Source organism: Argiope bruennichi, chromosome 1 (assembly GCF_947563725.1).
Source record: "Argiope bruennichi chromosome 1, qqArgBrue1.1, whole genome shotgun sequence".
Taxonomy (NCBI): domain Eukaryota; kingdom Metazoa; phylum Arthropoda; class Arachnida; order Araneae; family Araneidae; genus Argiope; species Argiope bruennichi.
Genome location: NC_079151.1, coordinates 90,262,806 through 90,283,315, shown reverse-complemented (window position 1 = coordinate 90,283,315; position 20,510 = coordinate 90,262,806). Strand labels below are relative to the sequence as shown.

General features: G+C 26.0%; 1 protein-coding gene across 1 annotated transcript; it reads left to right on the top strand.

Moving 5' to 3' along the window:
• The first annotated feature begins 4,115 nt into the window (after positions 1-4,115).
• Positions 4,116-19,985, top strand: LOC129976826 (serine/threonine-protein phosphatase PGAM5, mitochondrial-like). Its single transcript, XM_056090508.1, has 6 exons — positions 4,116-4,227; positions 7,575-7,754; positions 12,320-12,501; positions 13,559-13,773; positions 14,351-14,481; positions 15,419-19,985. The coding sequence occupies exons 2-6, from the start codon at positions 7,588-7,590 to the stop codon at positions 15,567-15,569; spliced, it is 846 nt and encodes a 281-aa protein (XP_055946483.1). The 5' UTR covers positions 4,116-4,227; positions 7,575-7,587; the 3' UTR covers positions 15,570-19,985.
• The last annotated feature ends 525 nt before the right edge of the window (positions 19,986-20,510 follow it).

Here is a 20,510-nt window from a genome sequence, read left to right as displayed (position 1 = left end):
AATCATTTGAATAGATCTCTTTAGATTTTCTGAATTCATTATTCTTGAAAACTGATTCAAATGCTATTAGTCAGATGATATAGCATTTGCAGGCTTTCAACAGAAACAGACAAAACAACACTTCAGTAAAAAAAAATTTGATTTTTGGGTGCCGTCTAATTGTGTGTTGCAAATTTTTTATTCACTCGTATATAAAGTCAAAGTCTAGTAAAACATTGAACAAAGGCACACAAAAAACCAGACTTTGGAGTTTTGAAGAATTTGCACGTTTCCGTAAGTCTAATTTAAAGTCTTAAGTTCGTCAGTCTGCCTCTGATTAGGATAGCCCAAAAACGTTTTGAGTTAGACATGTGGGTTTTTGTTTTCACCAAATTTGTAGATTTCTATCGAAGAATAAACGAAATACATTCACATGAAGAATATCTATCTGCATGGCTGTTCGAATACTTTCTAAATAACTTCCAAGACTTAAATAGATAAAATTTGGTACACAGTTTTAACAATTGTGTGATAGAAATTTTAAACTAAATCAGTCAAAGCGTTGTCTGTCAGTTAATGTGTATTAGCACGCACGTGGATGAGATAATTCAAAAACGTAATGATTTAGATCAATAAATTTTTCATGTGTTCTTATCACTAAATTGAAATTTATGTGTCACATTTTAATTTCCAATGGCCGAAAAAAAAGACATTTAAAATCCATACTCGGTTTTCTTCAATATATTATAGAGCACAAAAACCATGTACATAATTCTGAAAACTTTCAAAGGCACAATAGTGTTTTCTCGGTCACTACATATAAGCAACAAAATGTATTTAATTGTACTATTGTATCGCTCTTTCCTTCGATATTTTTGAATTTTCAGAGAATCATCAAGATAATGAAAAAAAAAAATATTTAAAATGAACTGGTGATTTGTGATTCGTCTTGACGGTTAATTACCTATTTATCATTTCATTGAGTTCATGTCTCATTATGACTCAGACGATATGTGACTTTTCTGACTGGCTTAATGTATCTAGCCATCCAATCAACCATGGTTAAGATATTAAAAAAAATGCATGTTTAAAGGGCCATATTTTTTACCTCACTATAGGTTGCATTAAACTCCTGATCTCATGACTTTTGGACCTTGTCTTAAGCATGCAGATTTTCCGCATGCTTGCTAAGGACTTATTCTATACACAATGTTGGTTTTAAGCCTTTAGTGGTGGTACGCATTATGCGGTCCCACTTTTAATAATGAGGGATCACTTTTAATCAATGAAATTTCATTTTCAATACATTTTTAACTAAATCAAAATGTTAATGATCTATTTTAAGGTAATGTATAATAACTGTGTTAAAATGTATATATTTATTAATTATTATGATTCATAATTGCGTGGCATCCATATTTGCCCATAATATTAAAACAGACGCTTAAAGTTTATAAATACTGTAATAACAAATTATGTTATAATAATGGATAAGGAGCTGCATATTTATATTTCACAATAATATTTTATAATTAATTGCACTTTTAATTATAAAATATTATTATCAGATATAGTGACTATATTGTCATATTAGTTCTGTATTAATAGTTCTTATTAATGTACAATTAATATTTAGTAGTAATAAACAACTAATTATTTAATAAGAATATATAACTCATTTTATAATTCAAAAAATTTCAATATTTCATAAAAAAGCATTTATTTAGAAAAAGGTTAACATTTTTAAATGGACTTACCTGCAACCACTCTCAGCCCAGAGGTCCTAGGAATCTGCCTAGTCCAAAATCCGTCATTAATTATTTGCACTAAAGATTCTACTGCTACAATAAGTTTTAGATCAATTGCACATCACTATATGATCATCGTTTCCGCTGTAAACGCGGAATCTAAGAACGACTTTTCAATACAATCATTAGAATTTCATTATGATTATAGGCTGTTAATAGAAACAAATATATTTTAATGTCCTTTTCCAATACGGTCTATGAGTTTTAGTTTTGAGAGCGATCCTAAGGAGAAAATCGAATTTTCAAATTAATGCATTTTTGTTTCACCTTCTGTCCCAATATCGAAACTTTTTTTTTTTTTTCAAATGCTGACGGTGAAATTCTTAAGATTTTAAATTGCTAAATTTTATCTAAACGTAGGAAAAATCACCCGATATACTTACTACCAAACAGCCACTTGTGATGACTAGTTGTTTCACAGGGAGATAAATGAGCTCTATGAGTACCTCATCAAAATATTTCTAAACTAAGTTTTGGAAGATATATAATAAACGCATAAGATTTTAAAAGCCTTAGATCATTCTCTTCCTTGTGCCATGGATTTTCCCTAATTGTCTGCGTATATCTTTAAGCATCCAATTACATCACAAAAAAGAACGACAGCATTTAAAAAAAATTTCATTAATATTTTATGCTAATGAGGATTTAATCTTTAGAGCAATAAAATTTCAAAACTTTTATTAGAAGCATATTTTATATTGAAACATATTTAACATGAGAAAAAATAAGCCGAATCTTCATATATTAATCATCAACAATTGGAAGAATAAAAATGAAATATTACGAGCAACAATGAAAGAGATTTGAGTTTCATTTCATCAACGAATTATTGTTGCAAAATACACTTAAAATACGATTATTTAAAAAAATCAATTAAAAATAAAAAAAATTATTCAGCAAAAAAAAAAAAAAAAAAAAAAAAATGGCATAGTTACATTCATTTAATAGTATCTGCTATCACACAAATAAAGATGTTTAAAAATAATTTTTACAAGATGTAGGTTATATTCAAACACAAGATGTTTGAAAGATATTTTAAATTTAAAAAAAATAATAAAAGAGAAAAAATTAATGACATGCACTTGCTTTATTTTATATTTAATAAAGAAAAACATCAACGTTGGGATTTTTTTATAATGTATTAGAGCATTTTAATGCGAGCACCATTAGTCACAAGTAATACAGCAAGTCGATGAGATTTCCAATCAGAAATTCTTTTTTAAAGCATTGAACCTGTTATGTAATTCATAGTGAGGAAAAGGTTTTTTTTCCATCCTTCAACTCGTCAAAGAAAAGGAAACGTAAAGCATTGCTAATATTGCATGGCTCTACTAGGCAGGAAAATTCTATATACTATCACAACTAATATTAAAATAATATCATGTTTTTGAAAATTAAAGAATTTTTTTTACCAATTTCCCATAAGAATGAAGATGATAAAATTTTCTAGCTTTAACTCTCATAACTTGCCAGTAATTGCAAAAAAATGGGATATTGACATATTACTATACATAGATGTTAATATTCATATTTAAGCACCTGCTTCGTCAAAGGCATAAGTTATAATTCTCGATTTGCTTTCATTTAGAAAATTCTGCTTCTCCCCCAGTCCTCTTCTTCTTGCTTGTTTGAAGAATAATATGTGAAGAAATGGAAAACACATTGTAAATTTCTTTAAAAAAATATGCCGATAAAAATAAATTACTGATTACAGATCGTTGAATGTATTCTACTGGATACATGCAAAACAGAGCAAGATGCAAAAATATATTTCTGCCATAAAGATTAAAAACCAATACGCACTTCTAAGCGCTTGTTGGAGCTTTTACTTATCAAACAATTGAAAAAATTAAGGAAAAAAGAAGAAAAGGAAAGATATGCAAGACAATTTTTTTCAATATATTTTATTTTCATCAAAAATTTTACATTTTTTTAATTGCTTCCTTATTTTCCTTAAAAAAATAGCGTTATTGAGATTCAAAATAAACTGGAATAAAATTTTGAAAGTTAAAAATTATTATTGTAATAAAAGATACAATCCAGCAATTTTCTGTAGATTTATAACTGTCTTTGCTAACTGTCTTTGTGTCTAAGTTGCGACACCAGTTAAAGAACGATTATATGCAATTCATTATGAGAGATTTTAAATGATCCAAGTCTCTTATTTCTTATCATTTCAAATGGAATAGAATGTTTCAACCTGCAACTGAATCTTATATCCAATACTAAAAGTATTCATTTAGAAAGGTGGTAATGAAGTTCTACGACAACTCATCTTTTGTATTTCACTTTCTCATGTGACGCTATTCGTGCCATAAATAGAAATACGTATTTGGCAACACTGGAAATTTATTCAGAAAAAAAGTCAAAACAAACACTATTGTTTACTGCAAAGAGCACATGTTAAGTTATCCATTTTTGTTATCGAATTAATTTAAAGGTATTTGATTACTCTTTATAAATTTGTTGATTTTATGATTCATCTTCCATGACCTAATATATGCTATGAATTTTAAATTAAAGTTTTAAACCCAATAGATTTTTTTCATATTGTTTAAAACAGAAGTGTTAACATTTCATATTTTTAAATTAGCATTATTTCAGAAAATTTAATATTAGATTTAGTTGTTAATATTTTGTATATTATTTAAAAATTTTGGAATCGTGTTGATGAATTAAAAGACAAAGAATTTTGCTACTTTATTTCTATAATAATAATTGATAAAAATTTATATTAAAACATACTTACGATTGTCTTTAACTATTAAACAAAATTTGATGCATAAATAATCCTATTCGGTAAAGCCTTGAAGATTCATGTTTTTATACTAATATTGAAGTTTAATTTCACTTATTCTTAACTTACTTCAGTATACTTTATTTGTGACATTTATCTGTAAATTCATTGAATTTATACTTGCTGTAAATTCAGAACATTCTTTTCTTTTACATTTTTTAAGTACATATATCAAAAATATGCTTACACTATTCAATAACTGCACAAAATTATATATAATGCTATACAAATATGTTTCAAAAAGTATAAATTGTTTCATATATGTATATTGTATAGTAAAAATGATAAAATTATGAAATGTATTATTAATTTATGCATATTATTATTAATATTTTAGATGATAATTTTAGCATTTATAATACAAAAGTTTTCATAAACCCAGCTATTGCGTGAGGGCCAATTCCAACACTTTTTCTACGTTAAATCATTTTTGATTGAATCAGCAAACAATTGGGAGATTTTTGTAATTGTGCTTATTATTAAAAGATTAATATCTCATGGAAATTTGTCAATGTGTCTTTTATATGTTCTGCTATTAAAATATTTCATGTATAAATTGACAAGCTTTGAACTTTGAATCGGTTCTTTTTCTGATGAAGTGAGATTGTATTTTAGTATACAGCTAAAACTGATCAAATCAAAGAAAATGAGTTATTTTTTTGTATTTTTAGTAGGGAAACTCCTATATATTTAGATATTGTCATTACAACCTATATATATTGATAAGCACTTTTTTTTTTCCTGTTGTGAATATGACATTCAAAAACAACATTTTTGAAATTCTATAACTTAAATTATATTCTTTGTGAAATATAATATACATATAAACCTGAACAGTTTAACTTTGTATTGTTGTCTTTTGATTTTTGACAAAAAACTTCATTTAGAGATTAAATCTGTTTATCACAAACTTCCTGAAAGTTTTCTGTTTTTGAACATTGTTTTGCATATAGCGATGGTGTATTATTTTGCCTGTGTTTAGGACTCTGCATTAATATGATCCTACAACTAATTTGTTATAGCTTTGATTACAATGCAGGTAATAGAAAACTATTTAATTTCTAAAGCTAAGTATAAATTTAAAAAAAAATTAGAAGCAGATAAGAAAATTTAAAGTGAACTCTCTATAATTTAGAAAATGTAACAATAATATTGAAGAGGAATTTATATATAAATGAATTTATTGCATTACATGTTTTAATTCTTAGATACATTCTAATTTTGGTAACATTATCTAAGTATAAAAATTTAAAATGCTTCATTCCACATTGATAACTTTCTATCATTCAGTATTCTAAAATTAATCCAAAAACAATAAACCTTATCATTAGCCTATTTGTTATATTTGTGCATATATTATGTGAAACTGATAAAGAATGCTCATATTATTATATATTAGCTAAACTTAATTTTCCTGCTATTTTAGAACTAATTCTTTTTTTCCCATATTAAATTCAAAGGTAAATACAGTTTTATTTTAGATTCTTAGTTTTGTTAGCTATAATTTTTTCCATGCTTCTCAAAACATAATTAACATAACTTCAAACTACCTGACATTGATGCATTGTATCCTATTAACTTCAAAATCTTTAGGGTCAATTTTTTTATCCTCGGAAGACTTTCCCTTTCAAATGTATTAAACCCTATACTGCATTCCCAACTGTTTCTTTCTGTTTTAAATCTTTATCCTTGAACATGCATAGTTTTCTCACAAATGACAATGGCTTTGAACTGTTTTACCTTTATTCAGTTAAGTAGCCACAAAAAAGGAAGACAAATTTGAAATATTTTCTTTAAAAAAAGAAAAACTTTCCACTTTGGAGTTTGAAAAATAATTGGCGATGTAATATTTTGTTTTCTTCCAGAATTATAAATGGTAGCTCATTGAAATATACCTTCTTTTAAGTGATTAATTTTATGTGTAAAATACTTTTTCTAAGTTCAAGATTACAATTCTAACAAAATAAATCATATTTTTTTCAATATCCTTGAGATATGAATTCATAATTTTATATAAGATTCAAATTCACTTCTGTATGTATCAAATTTGAATGTTGGGAAAGTGTTCACTTATGAGCATACCACTTATTTAGCAATGTCTCCCATTTCTTCATGTGAAAAGTCTAACTTCATATAGAAAGCATTTTCAGTTGCGAAATTTACATCTCTTTATATGTGAGGCGAAACATGCTGTTAGCAACTTTGATCATTTTTATTCATAATCAGGCAATAGTTTCAATTTTTATAATCCTGTTTAGTATTTTCAGTTTTGTGAATGTTTTAAATTTTAATAGTTTAAATATTTTAATTTTTTGTGTATTAGTTTGTTTATTTAATTTTCTGTTAATATTTGCATTAAATTCAAATCATTTTTATTTTTCTTAATCTGCATATTCTAATTTAATTTGAAATAATTTTTATAGGGGATTTATAAAAGTGTGTACTTTTAATATTTTAAATTTCTTGGAATATAAATAAAAATGTTTATGAACTTATTTGTTAGTATTGTTACAAAAATTCCAATCATACTCTGGAGGTTTTGTGAATCAATTGCTGTAGATATTCTTCCATCTCAAAATTTCCTTTTAAAAAAGTTGGATTTTTTTATATATAAATTCTGTGTTTAGACTACCAACTGATCCTATTCATTACGTTTTTGTTTATTTTCCCGTCATAGTATTTCAAAAATTTTTAATAACCCATGCCAAAAAAAGATTAAATATTATTTAATCTTTTTATATTCTTTAAAATTTATTTATTGGGGCTTTATTTTATTGTTCATTGTATAAAAAAATGTGCTTCTAAGTTAATATAAACTGATTTTTGAATCGTCGTTGGTTGCAATCTTTGCTAAAATTTTCTAAAGAATTGAATCTTATTATATTTTAATTTGAAGCTAATTATGAAAGGCTTGTAGCTATCTCTATAGATTTTTTTAAATATCCTAAGCAATTGTTCCAAACTAATTATGTCTTATGTTTTATTTGCAGATTCTTTTTTGTGATGAGTAGAAATATCTTCAGGTTGAAATCTAAATGGTTTGTTCTGGCTTCAGGTGGTAGTGCTGTATTTGGATTGTATCATTATTTAAAACCAGATGAAATTGAATGTCAGGTCTCTATAAATACATATTCACATACTTCAACCAAGTGGGATCACAATTGGGACAAGTATTTTTTTTTTATGCTATTTAGAATACTATTTCATATTATTATTATTATTTTGTTATAAAAAGTGTAGTAGTCTTGCTATGAAAATAGTCAATAATCATTTAATATTAATAAGTTTAACATTAATAAGTTTTCCATTTTTTTCGTCATTACTAATGTTTTTAAAAAGAGCTTTCCTAGTATCTTATGCATTGATGTTTTTTCTCATAATAATAGTAAACAATGTATTATAATCAAATTTGTCGAACATGTTAACTCTTTAAAATATTAATTACACTGCTATCTAATATCTAATTAAACAATCTCTTTCAAAACTCTCATTCTAATCCGAATATAAGATAAAAGACATAAGAGGTTTTTAAAGATTCTTCACTTTCTGATTCTAAATGTCTACCATTTGTTATTTCTGTTTAATATTTCAAAGTAGGTTTAAAAATTAGATGAATAAAATTAAATAAATCTGCATTTTTTTTTTTTTTTTTTTTTTTTTTTTTTTTTGTAAAATGAGAAATATTTTATTATGGATCACTTCTAATATAAAATACATAATTTAAGTGAAACAGTATGTTTTGACTCTTTACTCTATAGTTTGTTATTGAACATGAAATTCTACATAGCATATGCTCAATATTTGATAAAAAGTATATCATATAGAAGTATAGCTATAAAAATACTTAGTATAATTCATAATTTGCTCTGTTGAGTGTTTCTTCTTTCCTGAAAGTTCTTCAGAAAGCATTACTCTTTAAAATAAAAATTTTCTTGCTATTGGATATTCTTCAGATAAATAATGTCACGTCTGTGTTAATATGTAATAAGAATTATGACCGATAAAATTCTTTAAAATCCTCATACTTGTTTTCATTTTACATTGTAAATTGAAAAATGAGTAATTTTAATAAAGAGACTAATGATTATTGTGTGTTAGAATTTTATTTTTGTCATTGTTTTAAATGATCATTTTAACCATTATCCCGTTGCATCCATCCCTAACCATTTTTCATTCATTGTCCCATTGCATCAGCCCGTGATGATTTGGTTGATATCTAGTGAAAGAAAACAAGAATAATAATTCTATAACTAATCAAAGGTAACCAAAAAAAGAAGAACCCTATGCTCTTTATTCGTCAGTGTCCCTACTACAGTTTTGATTTTTCTCTAATCTGCTGTCTCAAAAACCTTAACTAGATATCAGTAATGATATTTACTCACAATTCATAAATAAGTTGAAATTTCATTCATAAAGTAATTCAACTCTATTTCTGGTCTGAATTGATAGAGGTATTTTTGTGTGTTACCAATCCTACATTGCTAAAATCTCTACTAAAAAAATTATCATGATTTAGTCAGAATTGAGAATTGTTTTGTGTAAGAATGCAGATGAAGATATGAGAATCTTTATCCTTATATAAAGTTATATACTTGTGCTGCAGATGATGATTTTATCTTAATTGAGGTTAATTGCTAATAAACGAGCTAGTTAGTTTTTTACTTTAACCTTAATTTCATTGATCATTTTGGAATTACCATTGAATCAAATGGATATTTAAAATGGCTCCAAGATCTTTATATAAAGTGCAGTTAGTTTTCCCTGTGCATTGTAATCTATCCTCATTAAAGAATTCAGCAATGGGAAAAGCCAGCGTGAGAATTTTGACTACAAAAGCACAGTAGCAGAGACTTACCTGCATAAAATAGTGCCTAGGCGATTATCAAACTAGCCCTCCTTTTTATCTTTTAACCACAATCCTAATATTATCCTCTTCCCCCCCCCCCTCCAAAAAAAAAAAAGAGAAATTTTATGCTAGGTGAGAGTTGGAAGTTAAGCATAAGTAAATATATGTGAAGCATTTTTGTATTAATATTGCTCAGCAGCTTGTTAACGCTTTCTAATTATTCAAACAAATTAGTTGAACTATTTACATAAATTAAGTAATATAATAGTTGCAAAAACAATTAATATTAAAAATATATTTAAATCATATAAAAGCATTTGGGATTGTATTTTAAAAAGTAATGATTAACAAATCAGAATATACATTTTATGCGATTATTTCAGAAGTGGTACCAGAAAATTATCAATGCCAGGAACCTTCAGCAATCTTTTTATGGCTCTAATCAATAGAGTGCATGCTGATTTTATATATTTCTAATATGTCTATTTTTTCAAATTTCTTATTTGAATCATTTTTAGTGGTTTAAACTATTAATATATCAAATATTTTCTGTAATATGAAAGTAAAATTTGGTTGAAATTGTTCAAAATAATTTTTTAAAATTATTTTACAAATTTTTTGACATATTTTAATGAAAGAACTGTCTCTATTTAATGATCATAATAAAGTTCTGTCTATTAATACTAAAAAAAGAAATGTGGATTGCTATGTTGCAGAACAAACTATTAGAATTAAAATTACCAAATTTGAGATAAATATATTTTGGAGAATGCACTGAAAGTAATCTTTTGACATTTGAATTGGTTTTAATAAAAAATGAAGTGAAATTTTGATGGTTAGTGATAATTTGTGATAATATTATCTCGCAAACAGATAATACTAAATATCTTATCGTAGATGTTAAAATTCATAATTTTTACAGCATTGAAATTTAAACTCATCTTTTTAATGATATACTTAGTTGTAGAATTAACCCCAATTTTAACCATTTTTATTTAAAAATTTCTGCGTATGATTTGTAACAATAATTTCATTTGTTGAAATTTAAGTCAGAGCTATTTTCATCACTTTATGAAACATTTGAAAAGTTGTTTCCCCCCCTTTTGCCGACGAAAGTTATTGTATCTCAGCTAATTCAGTTTAAATCGAGAATTTTACTTCACCCTTAAGCAATGAATTTTATTTCAGGATTAGATTTTTTATGCCATATGTATTAAGTGTACACAAATTATTTAGGCTATATTCGTAATTTCTAAAACTACAGTTTTTTTTTTTAACTATGCATGCACAATATTTAACATAAAATAATTAAAGAGATAACTCATCTATAGTTACATAATTTCATTTAACTCCAGAACAGACATGAATTTCTTAAAAATTCTAAACATTTTCATTTATTCTAGATTATCTCAAATTCTCAATTTTATTTTTTGAATTGCAGTATATTAAATCATTGTCTCCATTTAATTTAGAAGTAACATCTTTGAATTTTTTTAATTTAAATTCAGATAATTTATTATAAAAATAAGAATTTTAATTAATATTCTTTCCTACATTTTGCTGTTTTCAATGATTTTGATATCGAATACTGAGTTATTTTCTTTAATGAAATGATTGAATTAAAGGATTTAATGATTATGAAAAACAATAATCTGAATGTTTTGAAGTATGTTTTCTTTAAAAAAAAATATCTTATTTAGAATGATTCATTTTCTAGTGAAGCAGGAGTGAATGAGGGAATGCTGTTTTCATTTTTGGAGTGAATGAGGGAATGCTGTTTTCATTTTTGGTGGTTTTAGTGCGAATTTAGAACAAAATAAACTCGTTCCAGTTCAAAAAGTAGCAAAAATATCCAACTGATCTCTTTTCGATCCATACCTCTTCTTCCATCACACAAAAATGGGGGTTTTTTTCCTCATAAATTTTATGTATTGCACTTTTAGTATTGATAAATTTATTTTCAGTTATTTTTATTCAGAATTTATAGTTATTCTAAACATTCTATGGGTCATTTCAAAATACTAATTGTTTTTTGTTGATTGATAAAAATGTTTGTTGAAATACAAATTTTTGAGCTTTATATTAACATTGTTTATCAAATACTACTTGCATAATTCATTTATGTTATGAAGAAATATTTGCCTTTGTTTTTATTAATAAAAAAAAGCAAAGTAGTCGTAAACATTTCCCAATGTTCATGACTCATTTGCCTATGAATGAAATGTCTGTGTGAAGAATTTAAATAGTAGCTTGTATCTGAGAATTAATATAAACTGAATAAAAATATTCAAATGAATTTGGTTTTAGGAAGTTTTATTTTTATTAAATTAAAATAATTTCACAATTTTGCTCTCCCTAATAATGGTACCAGGAGCAATTGCCTTGCCTGCTCCACCCTAGTTACACCACTATGCAGTGGGTATTTGATATATATCTATTAAATTAAGATACCTTTAAAAAAACCAGATTTTAAAGTATTTCATTTTTAAAAATTTTAATTGAAGTTTCATGATGGAAAAATTAATATTTTAGCTGCTCTTAGAATTTTTGTGATGAAAGCTCAGATTTCAAAGCTAATTTTGATGTCTTATCAAAATAATTCTTCAAACTAAAGATGATTCATGTATATATTGACTAAAGCTGTTTTAACATATTTTATGTAATTTAATTTAAAATTGTGTTTTTTTTTTTTTTTTTTTTTTTTTGTCCAAACAAGTGAAATTTATCTAAAATAATCTTAATTCTCCTTACTTAATAATTAATATAAGAAGTATTAAGAAATTATATGTGACATTGAGAGATAAGACAAAAAGATATTTTAAGCTTAATTCTGATTTTGGACTTCAATTCTAATATTTTATTATTATTATTATTTTTTGTTATTATTAGGCGAGATGTTTCAAGTTTAATAAAGCCAGTCAAACATGAAAATAATCCTTCTGATGATAAGCAATTTGATGAAAAGAAAGCAAAATTGACTCCAGTTGCAACAAGACATATCTTTCTTGTTAGGCATGGCCAGTATGAAGATTGGAAAAATGATGATAAAGACAGAAAATTAACACCTCTTGGTAAATAATGAATAATCTTGACTTCCTAATGTTCCGTGGTTTACATTTTAAAATGTGTTATCTGTGTATATGAATTCATACAAATTGTTTTGGACAATTTTAAATGAAAATTATGATTTTACATTTTACTGATAGCTATCTGTTGTTATTTTAAATAAATTATTATTCTTTGTCACTTTAGACAAATGATTTTCCATATTAAATTTATCTATTACATATAGTTTAATTACGTTTCAATTGTAGAATTTTATTTCAAAATTTGATGAAATGATAAATTAGTAAATATTTAGAAATATCTGATTAAACTTGAGTTTAATTTCTTGTTATTATCCTCTGAATTATAATAAAAAGTGGCAAATGAAATAGTATTTTGCAAATAAATTCTTCCATAGTTATGTTGAAATGTTACATATTTCAAAACTTTAAATCTAGAATTATAAGAATTTTTATTTTTCTAATTTTGTGGAAGAGTGTAAAATGTTATGTTCTTAATTTAATGCCAAATAACATTCTCTACACAATTTGTTTCTGAGATAGTATATTAAAAAAAAAAAAAATGCTTTGTTTTATGAATGAAAAGATTATTAATGACAGAAATAGAAATATAAGTATCAATAATATGAAGATTTTGCCTTCTAAATTTATGCAATCCATTATCTGTTGAAAAAATTTATTAATTGTTTGTTATTAAATTTTAAGATAATAGTTTTACTCAAAATCATGTGTTTAGTGATGGCACAGACTCTAAGCATGTAAAAATTTTCAAGTTCTGGAAGTAATTGGAAATAGCATTTAATGAGCTGAAATAATAAGTTTATTATTATTGAATACTTTTAATAAATAGTGCCACATTTAGTATTCAAATACAACTCTACTTAAAGCTAAAACTGGAAACTTTTATTTTCATTAAATTAAATACAAACTTGAGTGATGACATATTTTTATCAGAAATTTTTAGACATTATTATTGTTCTCTTTATATTTTTTCATTTTGTTTTTGCAAACATGTTTAAAATAATCAAAAAATATCTAAAATACAAAATTTTTTAATATTTAGGTCGTCAACAAGCTGCCATTCTTGGACAACGATTAAAAAGTCTGAATTTCACATATACAAGATTAATTCGTTCAACAATGACTCGTGCTATTGAAACTTCAAATATAATTTGCAAATACTTGCCAACAGTTCCTGTGGAAACCAGTGATCTCCTACGTGAAGGAAATCCCATACCTTCTGAGCCACCCATTGGTACCTGGCGAGAAGAATATAAAGTTTGTAATATTTCTTTATTTTTTATCTTCATTCTTTCTTAGATTGGGAATTTTTTTTTTAGAGTTAAATATTATTTATTTAGTAATATGTCAGTTTCTCATTTTACTCATTAGATTTAGAATACTAAATTAAATGATTTGTGAATTGTTCAATAGACATATTTAACAATTTAATTTTTAAGATGGCAACAGAATTTTTAATGGGATTGGATCTCATAAATAAATCTTTAAATTATGGGTGTAAGGAAGCAATAGAAGGTTTATAAATAAAATTATAAAGCAAATAATTTGTAAAAATTTCTTTCAATAAAAAAGGTTTTCCTCAAAAATTGTACTTCTATAGAGGAATTTAAGAATTTGATATTATATTTAAATATAACATATTTCTTATCTTTAGAATTAATTATTCTATATTTATTCAAATCTTTCCAAAACGGTAATCTTGCTGCATCTGAATCTTATAAAAAATTTTATTTTATAAGTAGGAAAGTTCCTGATTTAAATTCTGTTTATTAGTTTTTTTTAACATATTTTGGAAATAATTGTTAACAATTTTTGTCTGCATTAATTTATATAGTATTATGAAGACGGCCCTAGAATCGAAGCAGCTTTCAGGAAATATTTTCATCGTGCACCTGCTTCTCAAAAATCTGATAGCTATGAGATTGTTGTGTGCCATGCTAATGTTATAAGATACTTCATATGTAGGTGAGTTGCTTTTCTGTGTTAACCGTAATTTCTTCATATTTCATTGAGCATATATATATGCATATATTGAAAAATATTTTTTATGATGAACTGGAAAACAAATAATAAATTACATTACTTCATTTTAAATACATTAGTCCAATTATCTATATAAATAGAACCAAATCTTATGATAATCAAATGTCTACATAACTGAGAATAAAAAAAAATTCTTAGGGGGGAAAAATTAGAGATTTTAGAGTGTATTAATTTAATGATTACAAAATCCCTGTTTTCTTCTTGTATACAATGTAGCATCAATCAATTCAATTTTTCTCATTCTTTATGTAGCGATATTTTGTTTGCAGATTCCTCCCCCCTTCCCATTTTGAACCATCTTGTAATAGGATTCTGCAGCAATTAAAATTTATTTTAGATTATTACTTCCCATATGCTTCATCATTGTTATAAAATAATTGTGCATTTCTGAAGAACATGAATGTTCAGTGTATTTAATAACTGTGAATAATATATGTGACAATTATAGATATTATTTGTTTCCTTTTTTAATTTTAAATAACTGTTTTAAGTTTCAAAAAATTGGAGTAATACATTCCAAATATTCTTATTTTGATACTTATGTTGATGTCAAACACTTCATATTGTGGTGGTAGCTTCATAAGCCAGTTAACAGCCACCGGACTAGTGATCACTTTTACTAGTGGTTATGTTACACGGCTACGGATCCTAACATCACAGGTTCTGTCCTTGAGAATGCAATCGCCATAATATTAAAACTGAATTCTAATTAATAACATACACATTAGAGGGTATGCTTTCATTTTTATTTAGATTTTGTCAATGATGAAAATTGTTTCCCAGGACATATTAATCATTTGTATAAGTTTTTTGATTGATTATATTTAAAATTATCTAACTATTCTTAAATACATTTTAGATTGCTCCAAGTGCCTCCTGAAGCTTGGTTGCGATTCTCTTTATATCATTGCAGTATCACATGGGTTGCAATTGCACCAGATGGCAATGTGTGTGTTTTTTCTGTTGGAGACAGTGGATTTATGCCTCATGATAAATTGACTAAAGCATAGAATTAACTATTTGCCTTTTCTACTTAAAAGGATGTAATTTTAGTTTATTTTTTTATATTAGTTACTACCTGACCACAAGCATCAGAGCTTATGAAAGAGATGTGCAAATATATCTAACAGATCTGTCTTTTTTTAAACTCCCCTTATAAATTTTGTATTTTCTAGTCACTATTCTTATTTTTTAAGATGAAAAAAGAAATGAGTGTTTTTATTATGACTTTTTCAATGAAACATAAAATGTATTCATTAATTTTTTAAATGTAGTATCTCTGTTTCCATTTTTTTAAACTTTTATATCATAATTTTTGTGCAATTTGTCTGGTCCAAAAATTTTTAACATGAAATTTGATTTGTGTATTTTATTATATTTGAGGGGAAGTGCAAAATTAATAATTTTTATTGTTTTTTTTCGGAAAGTACAAATTTTTAATATTATATAAAGTTCTCTCCAAAATTTAAAAAAAAAAATTAATGATGATAATAATTTTTTTCCTGTGTTTTTGAAACTTACTGCCAAACTGAATACCTCACTTTACATACAGTGGGCCACAAAATTGAGTATACACCTTAGAAACTTAGAGACTTTTTGCAATTATAAATTAAATATTGCTTTAAGATGATTGAAATTTTTACCTTATATACTTTAGTCTATGCTTTACCATACTATACTAATAAAATTGTTACATTTATTTATTTTTTACGAAAAAAAAAATAAAAGATCTGATACGAGAGGAAAAACAACACCACAAAAATAAGTATACACCTTTATTAATTTCTTTTAACGTACAAATTAATATTTTGTTGCATAACCTTTTGCTTGAATTACAGCTTGTAATCTTCTGGGCATAGATTCTACTAGTGTTTTAGTGGTTTCAACAGAAATTTTAGCCCATTCTTCTCTCAGAACCTTCTTGAGAACTTCCTTGCTTGTGATTTCGTGCTCATGTACAGCTTTCTCTAATTGCGACCACAAATTTTCGATGACGTTTAGGTCTGGAGACTGGGCTGGATTGTGTAATTGCTTCCTGCAATGATACAGCAAGTATAACTGCACAATCTTCGTTGTATGCTTGGGGTCGTTGTCCTGCTGGAATATGAAGCTTGACCAAGGCCCCAACTTACTGGCACGTTTTTTCAAGTTATCATTTAAAATCCCGAAACATACATGTTTGCCCATAATACCATCAATAAAAGCAAGCTCTCCAACTCCTCCAGCCGACATACAACCCCAAACGAGGACAGATCCACCTCCGAACTTGACTGTCTTAATGGTGTTTTCAGGTGCCTGTGCTTTCTCAGCTTCTCTCCATATTTTAAATCGTCCATCGCTTTCGTAAAGATTAAACTTACTTTCATCAGAAAATATTACAGTGTTCCATAAAGAAATAGGCTTTAAACGATGTTCTTTGGCGAAAATCATTCTCTTTTGTCTGTTCGCATAATTGATGAGTGGCTTTCGTATTGGTGTACGGCCATGAAACCCATATTGGTGAAAGGTACGTCGAATTGTTTCAACTGAGATCTTTTTCCCGATTGTAGAGGACATCGATAAAGCTAGTTTAGAGGCACTCACCCTCGGATCTTTCTTTACTGAGTGAATGATCTTCCTCTTTGCTTTAGTACTCAGTATTTCTTCACATCCTCTTCCATGAATATTGGCCACAGATCCAGTTTTTTTATACTTCTGTAGTATTTTTTGGACACAACCATGAGTTACACCAATCAACGAAGCGATTTCTCGAAGAGATTTGTCCTCTTTCGACCATTTTACAACCAATAAACGTTCAGATTCAGTAGTTTCTCGACGAGAGCTCATTTTACGATTTTTAATAAGAAAAAAAATATTATTTAAAAGCGTTGAAGTTCAATAGCATGTGTTATAAGCAGCAGCTACTCCTGAAACTCTTGAAAGAAAATTTGAAACTAAAAAAAGTGGTGGCAAAATTTACAAATATAAGAAGTGTATACTCAATTTTGTGGCATGGTTTTCTATCTTTTCTTCGAATCGCTTAACTTTTTTCGTAATAAATAACTATAGAATTGTGTTATTATAGGATGGTAAAGCAGAGGTTAAAGTATCTAGGATAAAAAAAAATTATCTATTTTAAATCAATATTTAATTTGTAATTGGAAGAAGTCTAAAAGTTTTAGAGGTGTATACTCAATTTTGTGGCTCACTGTATATTGAGTTAAAATATATTTGTGTTCTTGCAAGTACAGATTCAGAGCTTCAAAGCTGCAAGAAAAATTTATCAAGTATAAAATATTCTCTATACATTAAAAAAGAATGTTTAAAATACGTTTTGCAGTGCCATATGACTATTACAGTTACTTATAGGTGAATTATTAGTTTAGAAACAAGTTCCATGCTCTGGACTATTTTAATCATTTGGCAATTAGATTGATCACCTAGAATGCAGGAGGCATTATTTTTTTTTTTTTTCCAACTAAATGGAATTTGTTGATTGAAACTGATAAAAGCCTTCCTTCGTTCAATTAGAGTTAAAAAAACAAATGATTGATATGGCAATAATGATATCAATTGAGCAAACATATGAAGCCTATCAATGGATGTCAGTAGATTAGTTACAACATTCACTTGATCAAAAGCATGAAAAATTAATTTATCTAGTGCAAATGAAATAGCATTGCATATTTCATTTTAATCGTAAATGTAGTATAAATTTTATTTTTGTCTTGATATTGCTTTTTTTTTTTTTTTTTTTTTTTGTAGGTGTGTGTGTGTTTATGTGTTTGTAAATTATTGATGTTTAAAATAGTATTTGAAAAAAGTTATTGAACAAACGTTTTTTTCCCCCCACCCTTTTCATTTGTAATATTGGAATACTCTTTTTTTATTAATATAAAAAATAAGCTACTTTTTAAAAAATGAAATTTGTTTATACTTGGCTGCTTGTCTTTAAGCCAGTCATTTGAGTATGTATTCATTAGAAAATATTCATTATGTTTTTTTTTTTTTATTATTATTATCATTGCAAACATAGTATAGCTCTTGGTCTGGAATTTCATAGATATTATGTGATATATGTATTTGTTATAGCTGTACTTTATCATCAGTCTTAAAATCATTAATGTAAAAATTTAAAAAAAAAAAAAAAGGAAAAAAATTAAATTTTTGGAACTATTAACACTTGATGCCCATTTGTTTCATTCTTTTTTTAAAAAAAAATGCTTTCAGGTAAATATTAAAAGAAAAAATATCTTTCTCGTAATTTTTTGTCCCTTTCCTGCTAATCCGAAAACACAAGTTGAAAAATGTATTTAAAGATATGCTTGTTTTACTTTTAAAAATCTATTTATCCTTATTTAATCAAGTGTTTCATTACAAAAGAAAAATAATAAAAATGAATAAAAGAAAGTTTATTTAAGTATTGTAATCATAGCAGTTTTTAGACAATAGAAATGGTAAAAGTTCTCTCTATGTGCATCATATGAGCACTCACATTAAATGATCTTGTTTTTAGTTTTCAGCAAAATTGCTTCTTGCTCTCGATATCTGATATTTTTGTTGTAGTTTCTTGAAATAAAAAAAATATGAAGAAAAAAAATGTCACACTTAAGTTGTACTTATAAAATGATAAGCAAATTATTTAATATGAATTTACATCTAACCATTTAATTCTCTGAATGAAAAAATTTGGCAACTGTTTTGGATTAATGGTTAGAAATAACTGAAATAGTTATGGAATGAACTGTTGTTTGAAAAGGTGAGACTCCACTAAAGTTATGTTAAGTGTTTTTTTTTTTTTTTGTGTGTGTGTGCATTTTTTAAAAAAATTTTATTGCTCATCTGACTTTTGAATATAATACTATTTGTTTTTATGTAAAGAAAAGTCAGGAAACCCACATAAATATTTTTTTCATTAAAATTTCTATTCTCCAATAATCCCCCCCCCCATTTAAATTGTGCTATATTTGAATATTCTAAAAATTCTTTCTGGCTATGGCATATTTCACTTTGAAATATGTGAAAAATTAATTTCCTTAACATAAATAACATTGAATTTCTTTCTTGGATCTTTGATGGGAATTTGTTTTAAAAATACTTGGTAATGGTTTTAAGTAAAGGTTTGGTGATGGTTTTAGCACAATGATGTATTGGTGCTGTTTTTATCCTACAGAATTATAATTTCACTATTGTTTTTTAATTTATAAAGTTTTCTGGAAGTCTGCAACTTCTCTGATTCTAAAAATTTGTTTCCCAAGCTTTCAAAATTACCGAATTCTGTCTGTGTTTTTGTGACTAAGCAGTGTATCGCAATGCTTTAACCTTTATTTCAATGTAAAATACATCTAATTTTGTTAAAACTAAAACGAAGATGAATTGCTTCTTCAAATATTTGTTGTTCATATTTTTCATAATAGATTTATGACATAAGAAAAGTGTCAAATCAAATAAAGTTGCTATTATTTCAAAACTTTATTTATAAAGTTTAAATTTAATGTGACTTTGTTACAACATTTTATGCTATCTTATATTATGTTTTATTGATTTTTTTTAAAATTTTTCTGATAAAATAAATTACTGTAACAAAAAGTAATAATTTCTAAAAATTTTCTTTCCAGTAAGAATGAAAAAAAAAAAAAAAATACAGCTATCGAAGCAAGGCAAAAAAAGCTTATTGTGTAATATTTTCTGCCTTTTTTCCTATTAACATCCATCAATTGTTTTTTATTTATTTTCAATAAATATTTGTAATTTATATTTATGGAATTGGTTATATCAAGTGAATAACAGATTTTTTTTAAAGTTATAAATTGATCTTTCAAGACTTACAAGATTATAAATATTTTACTTCAGTTATAAATACGATTCCTGAAATGTGAGATTCTGTCATTTCTTATTTTTTGTAATTTGATGCAAAACCACTGTTTTAGTGTATATATATTGTATAATAAAACATTGCATTGCTTTTATAA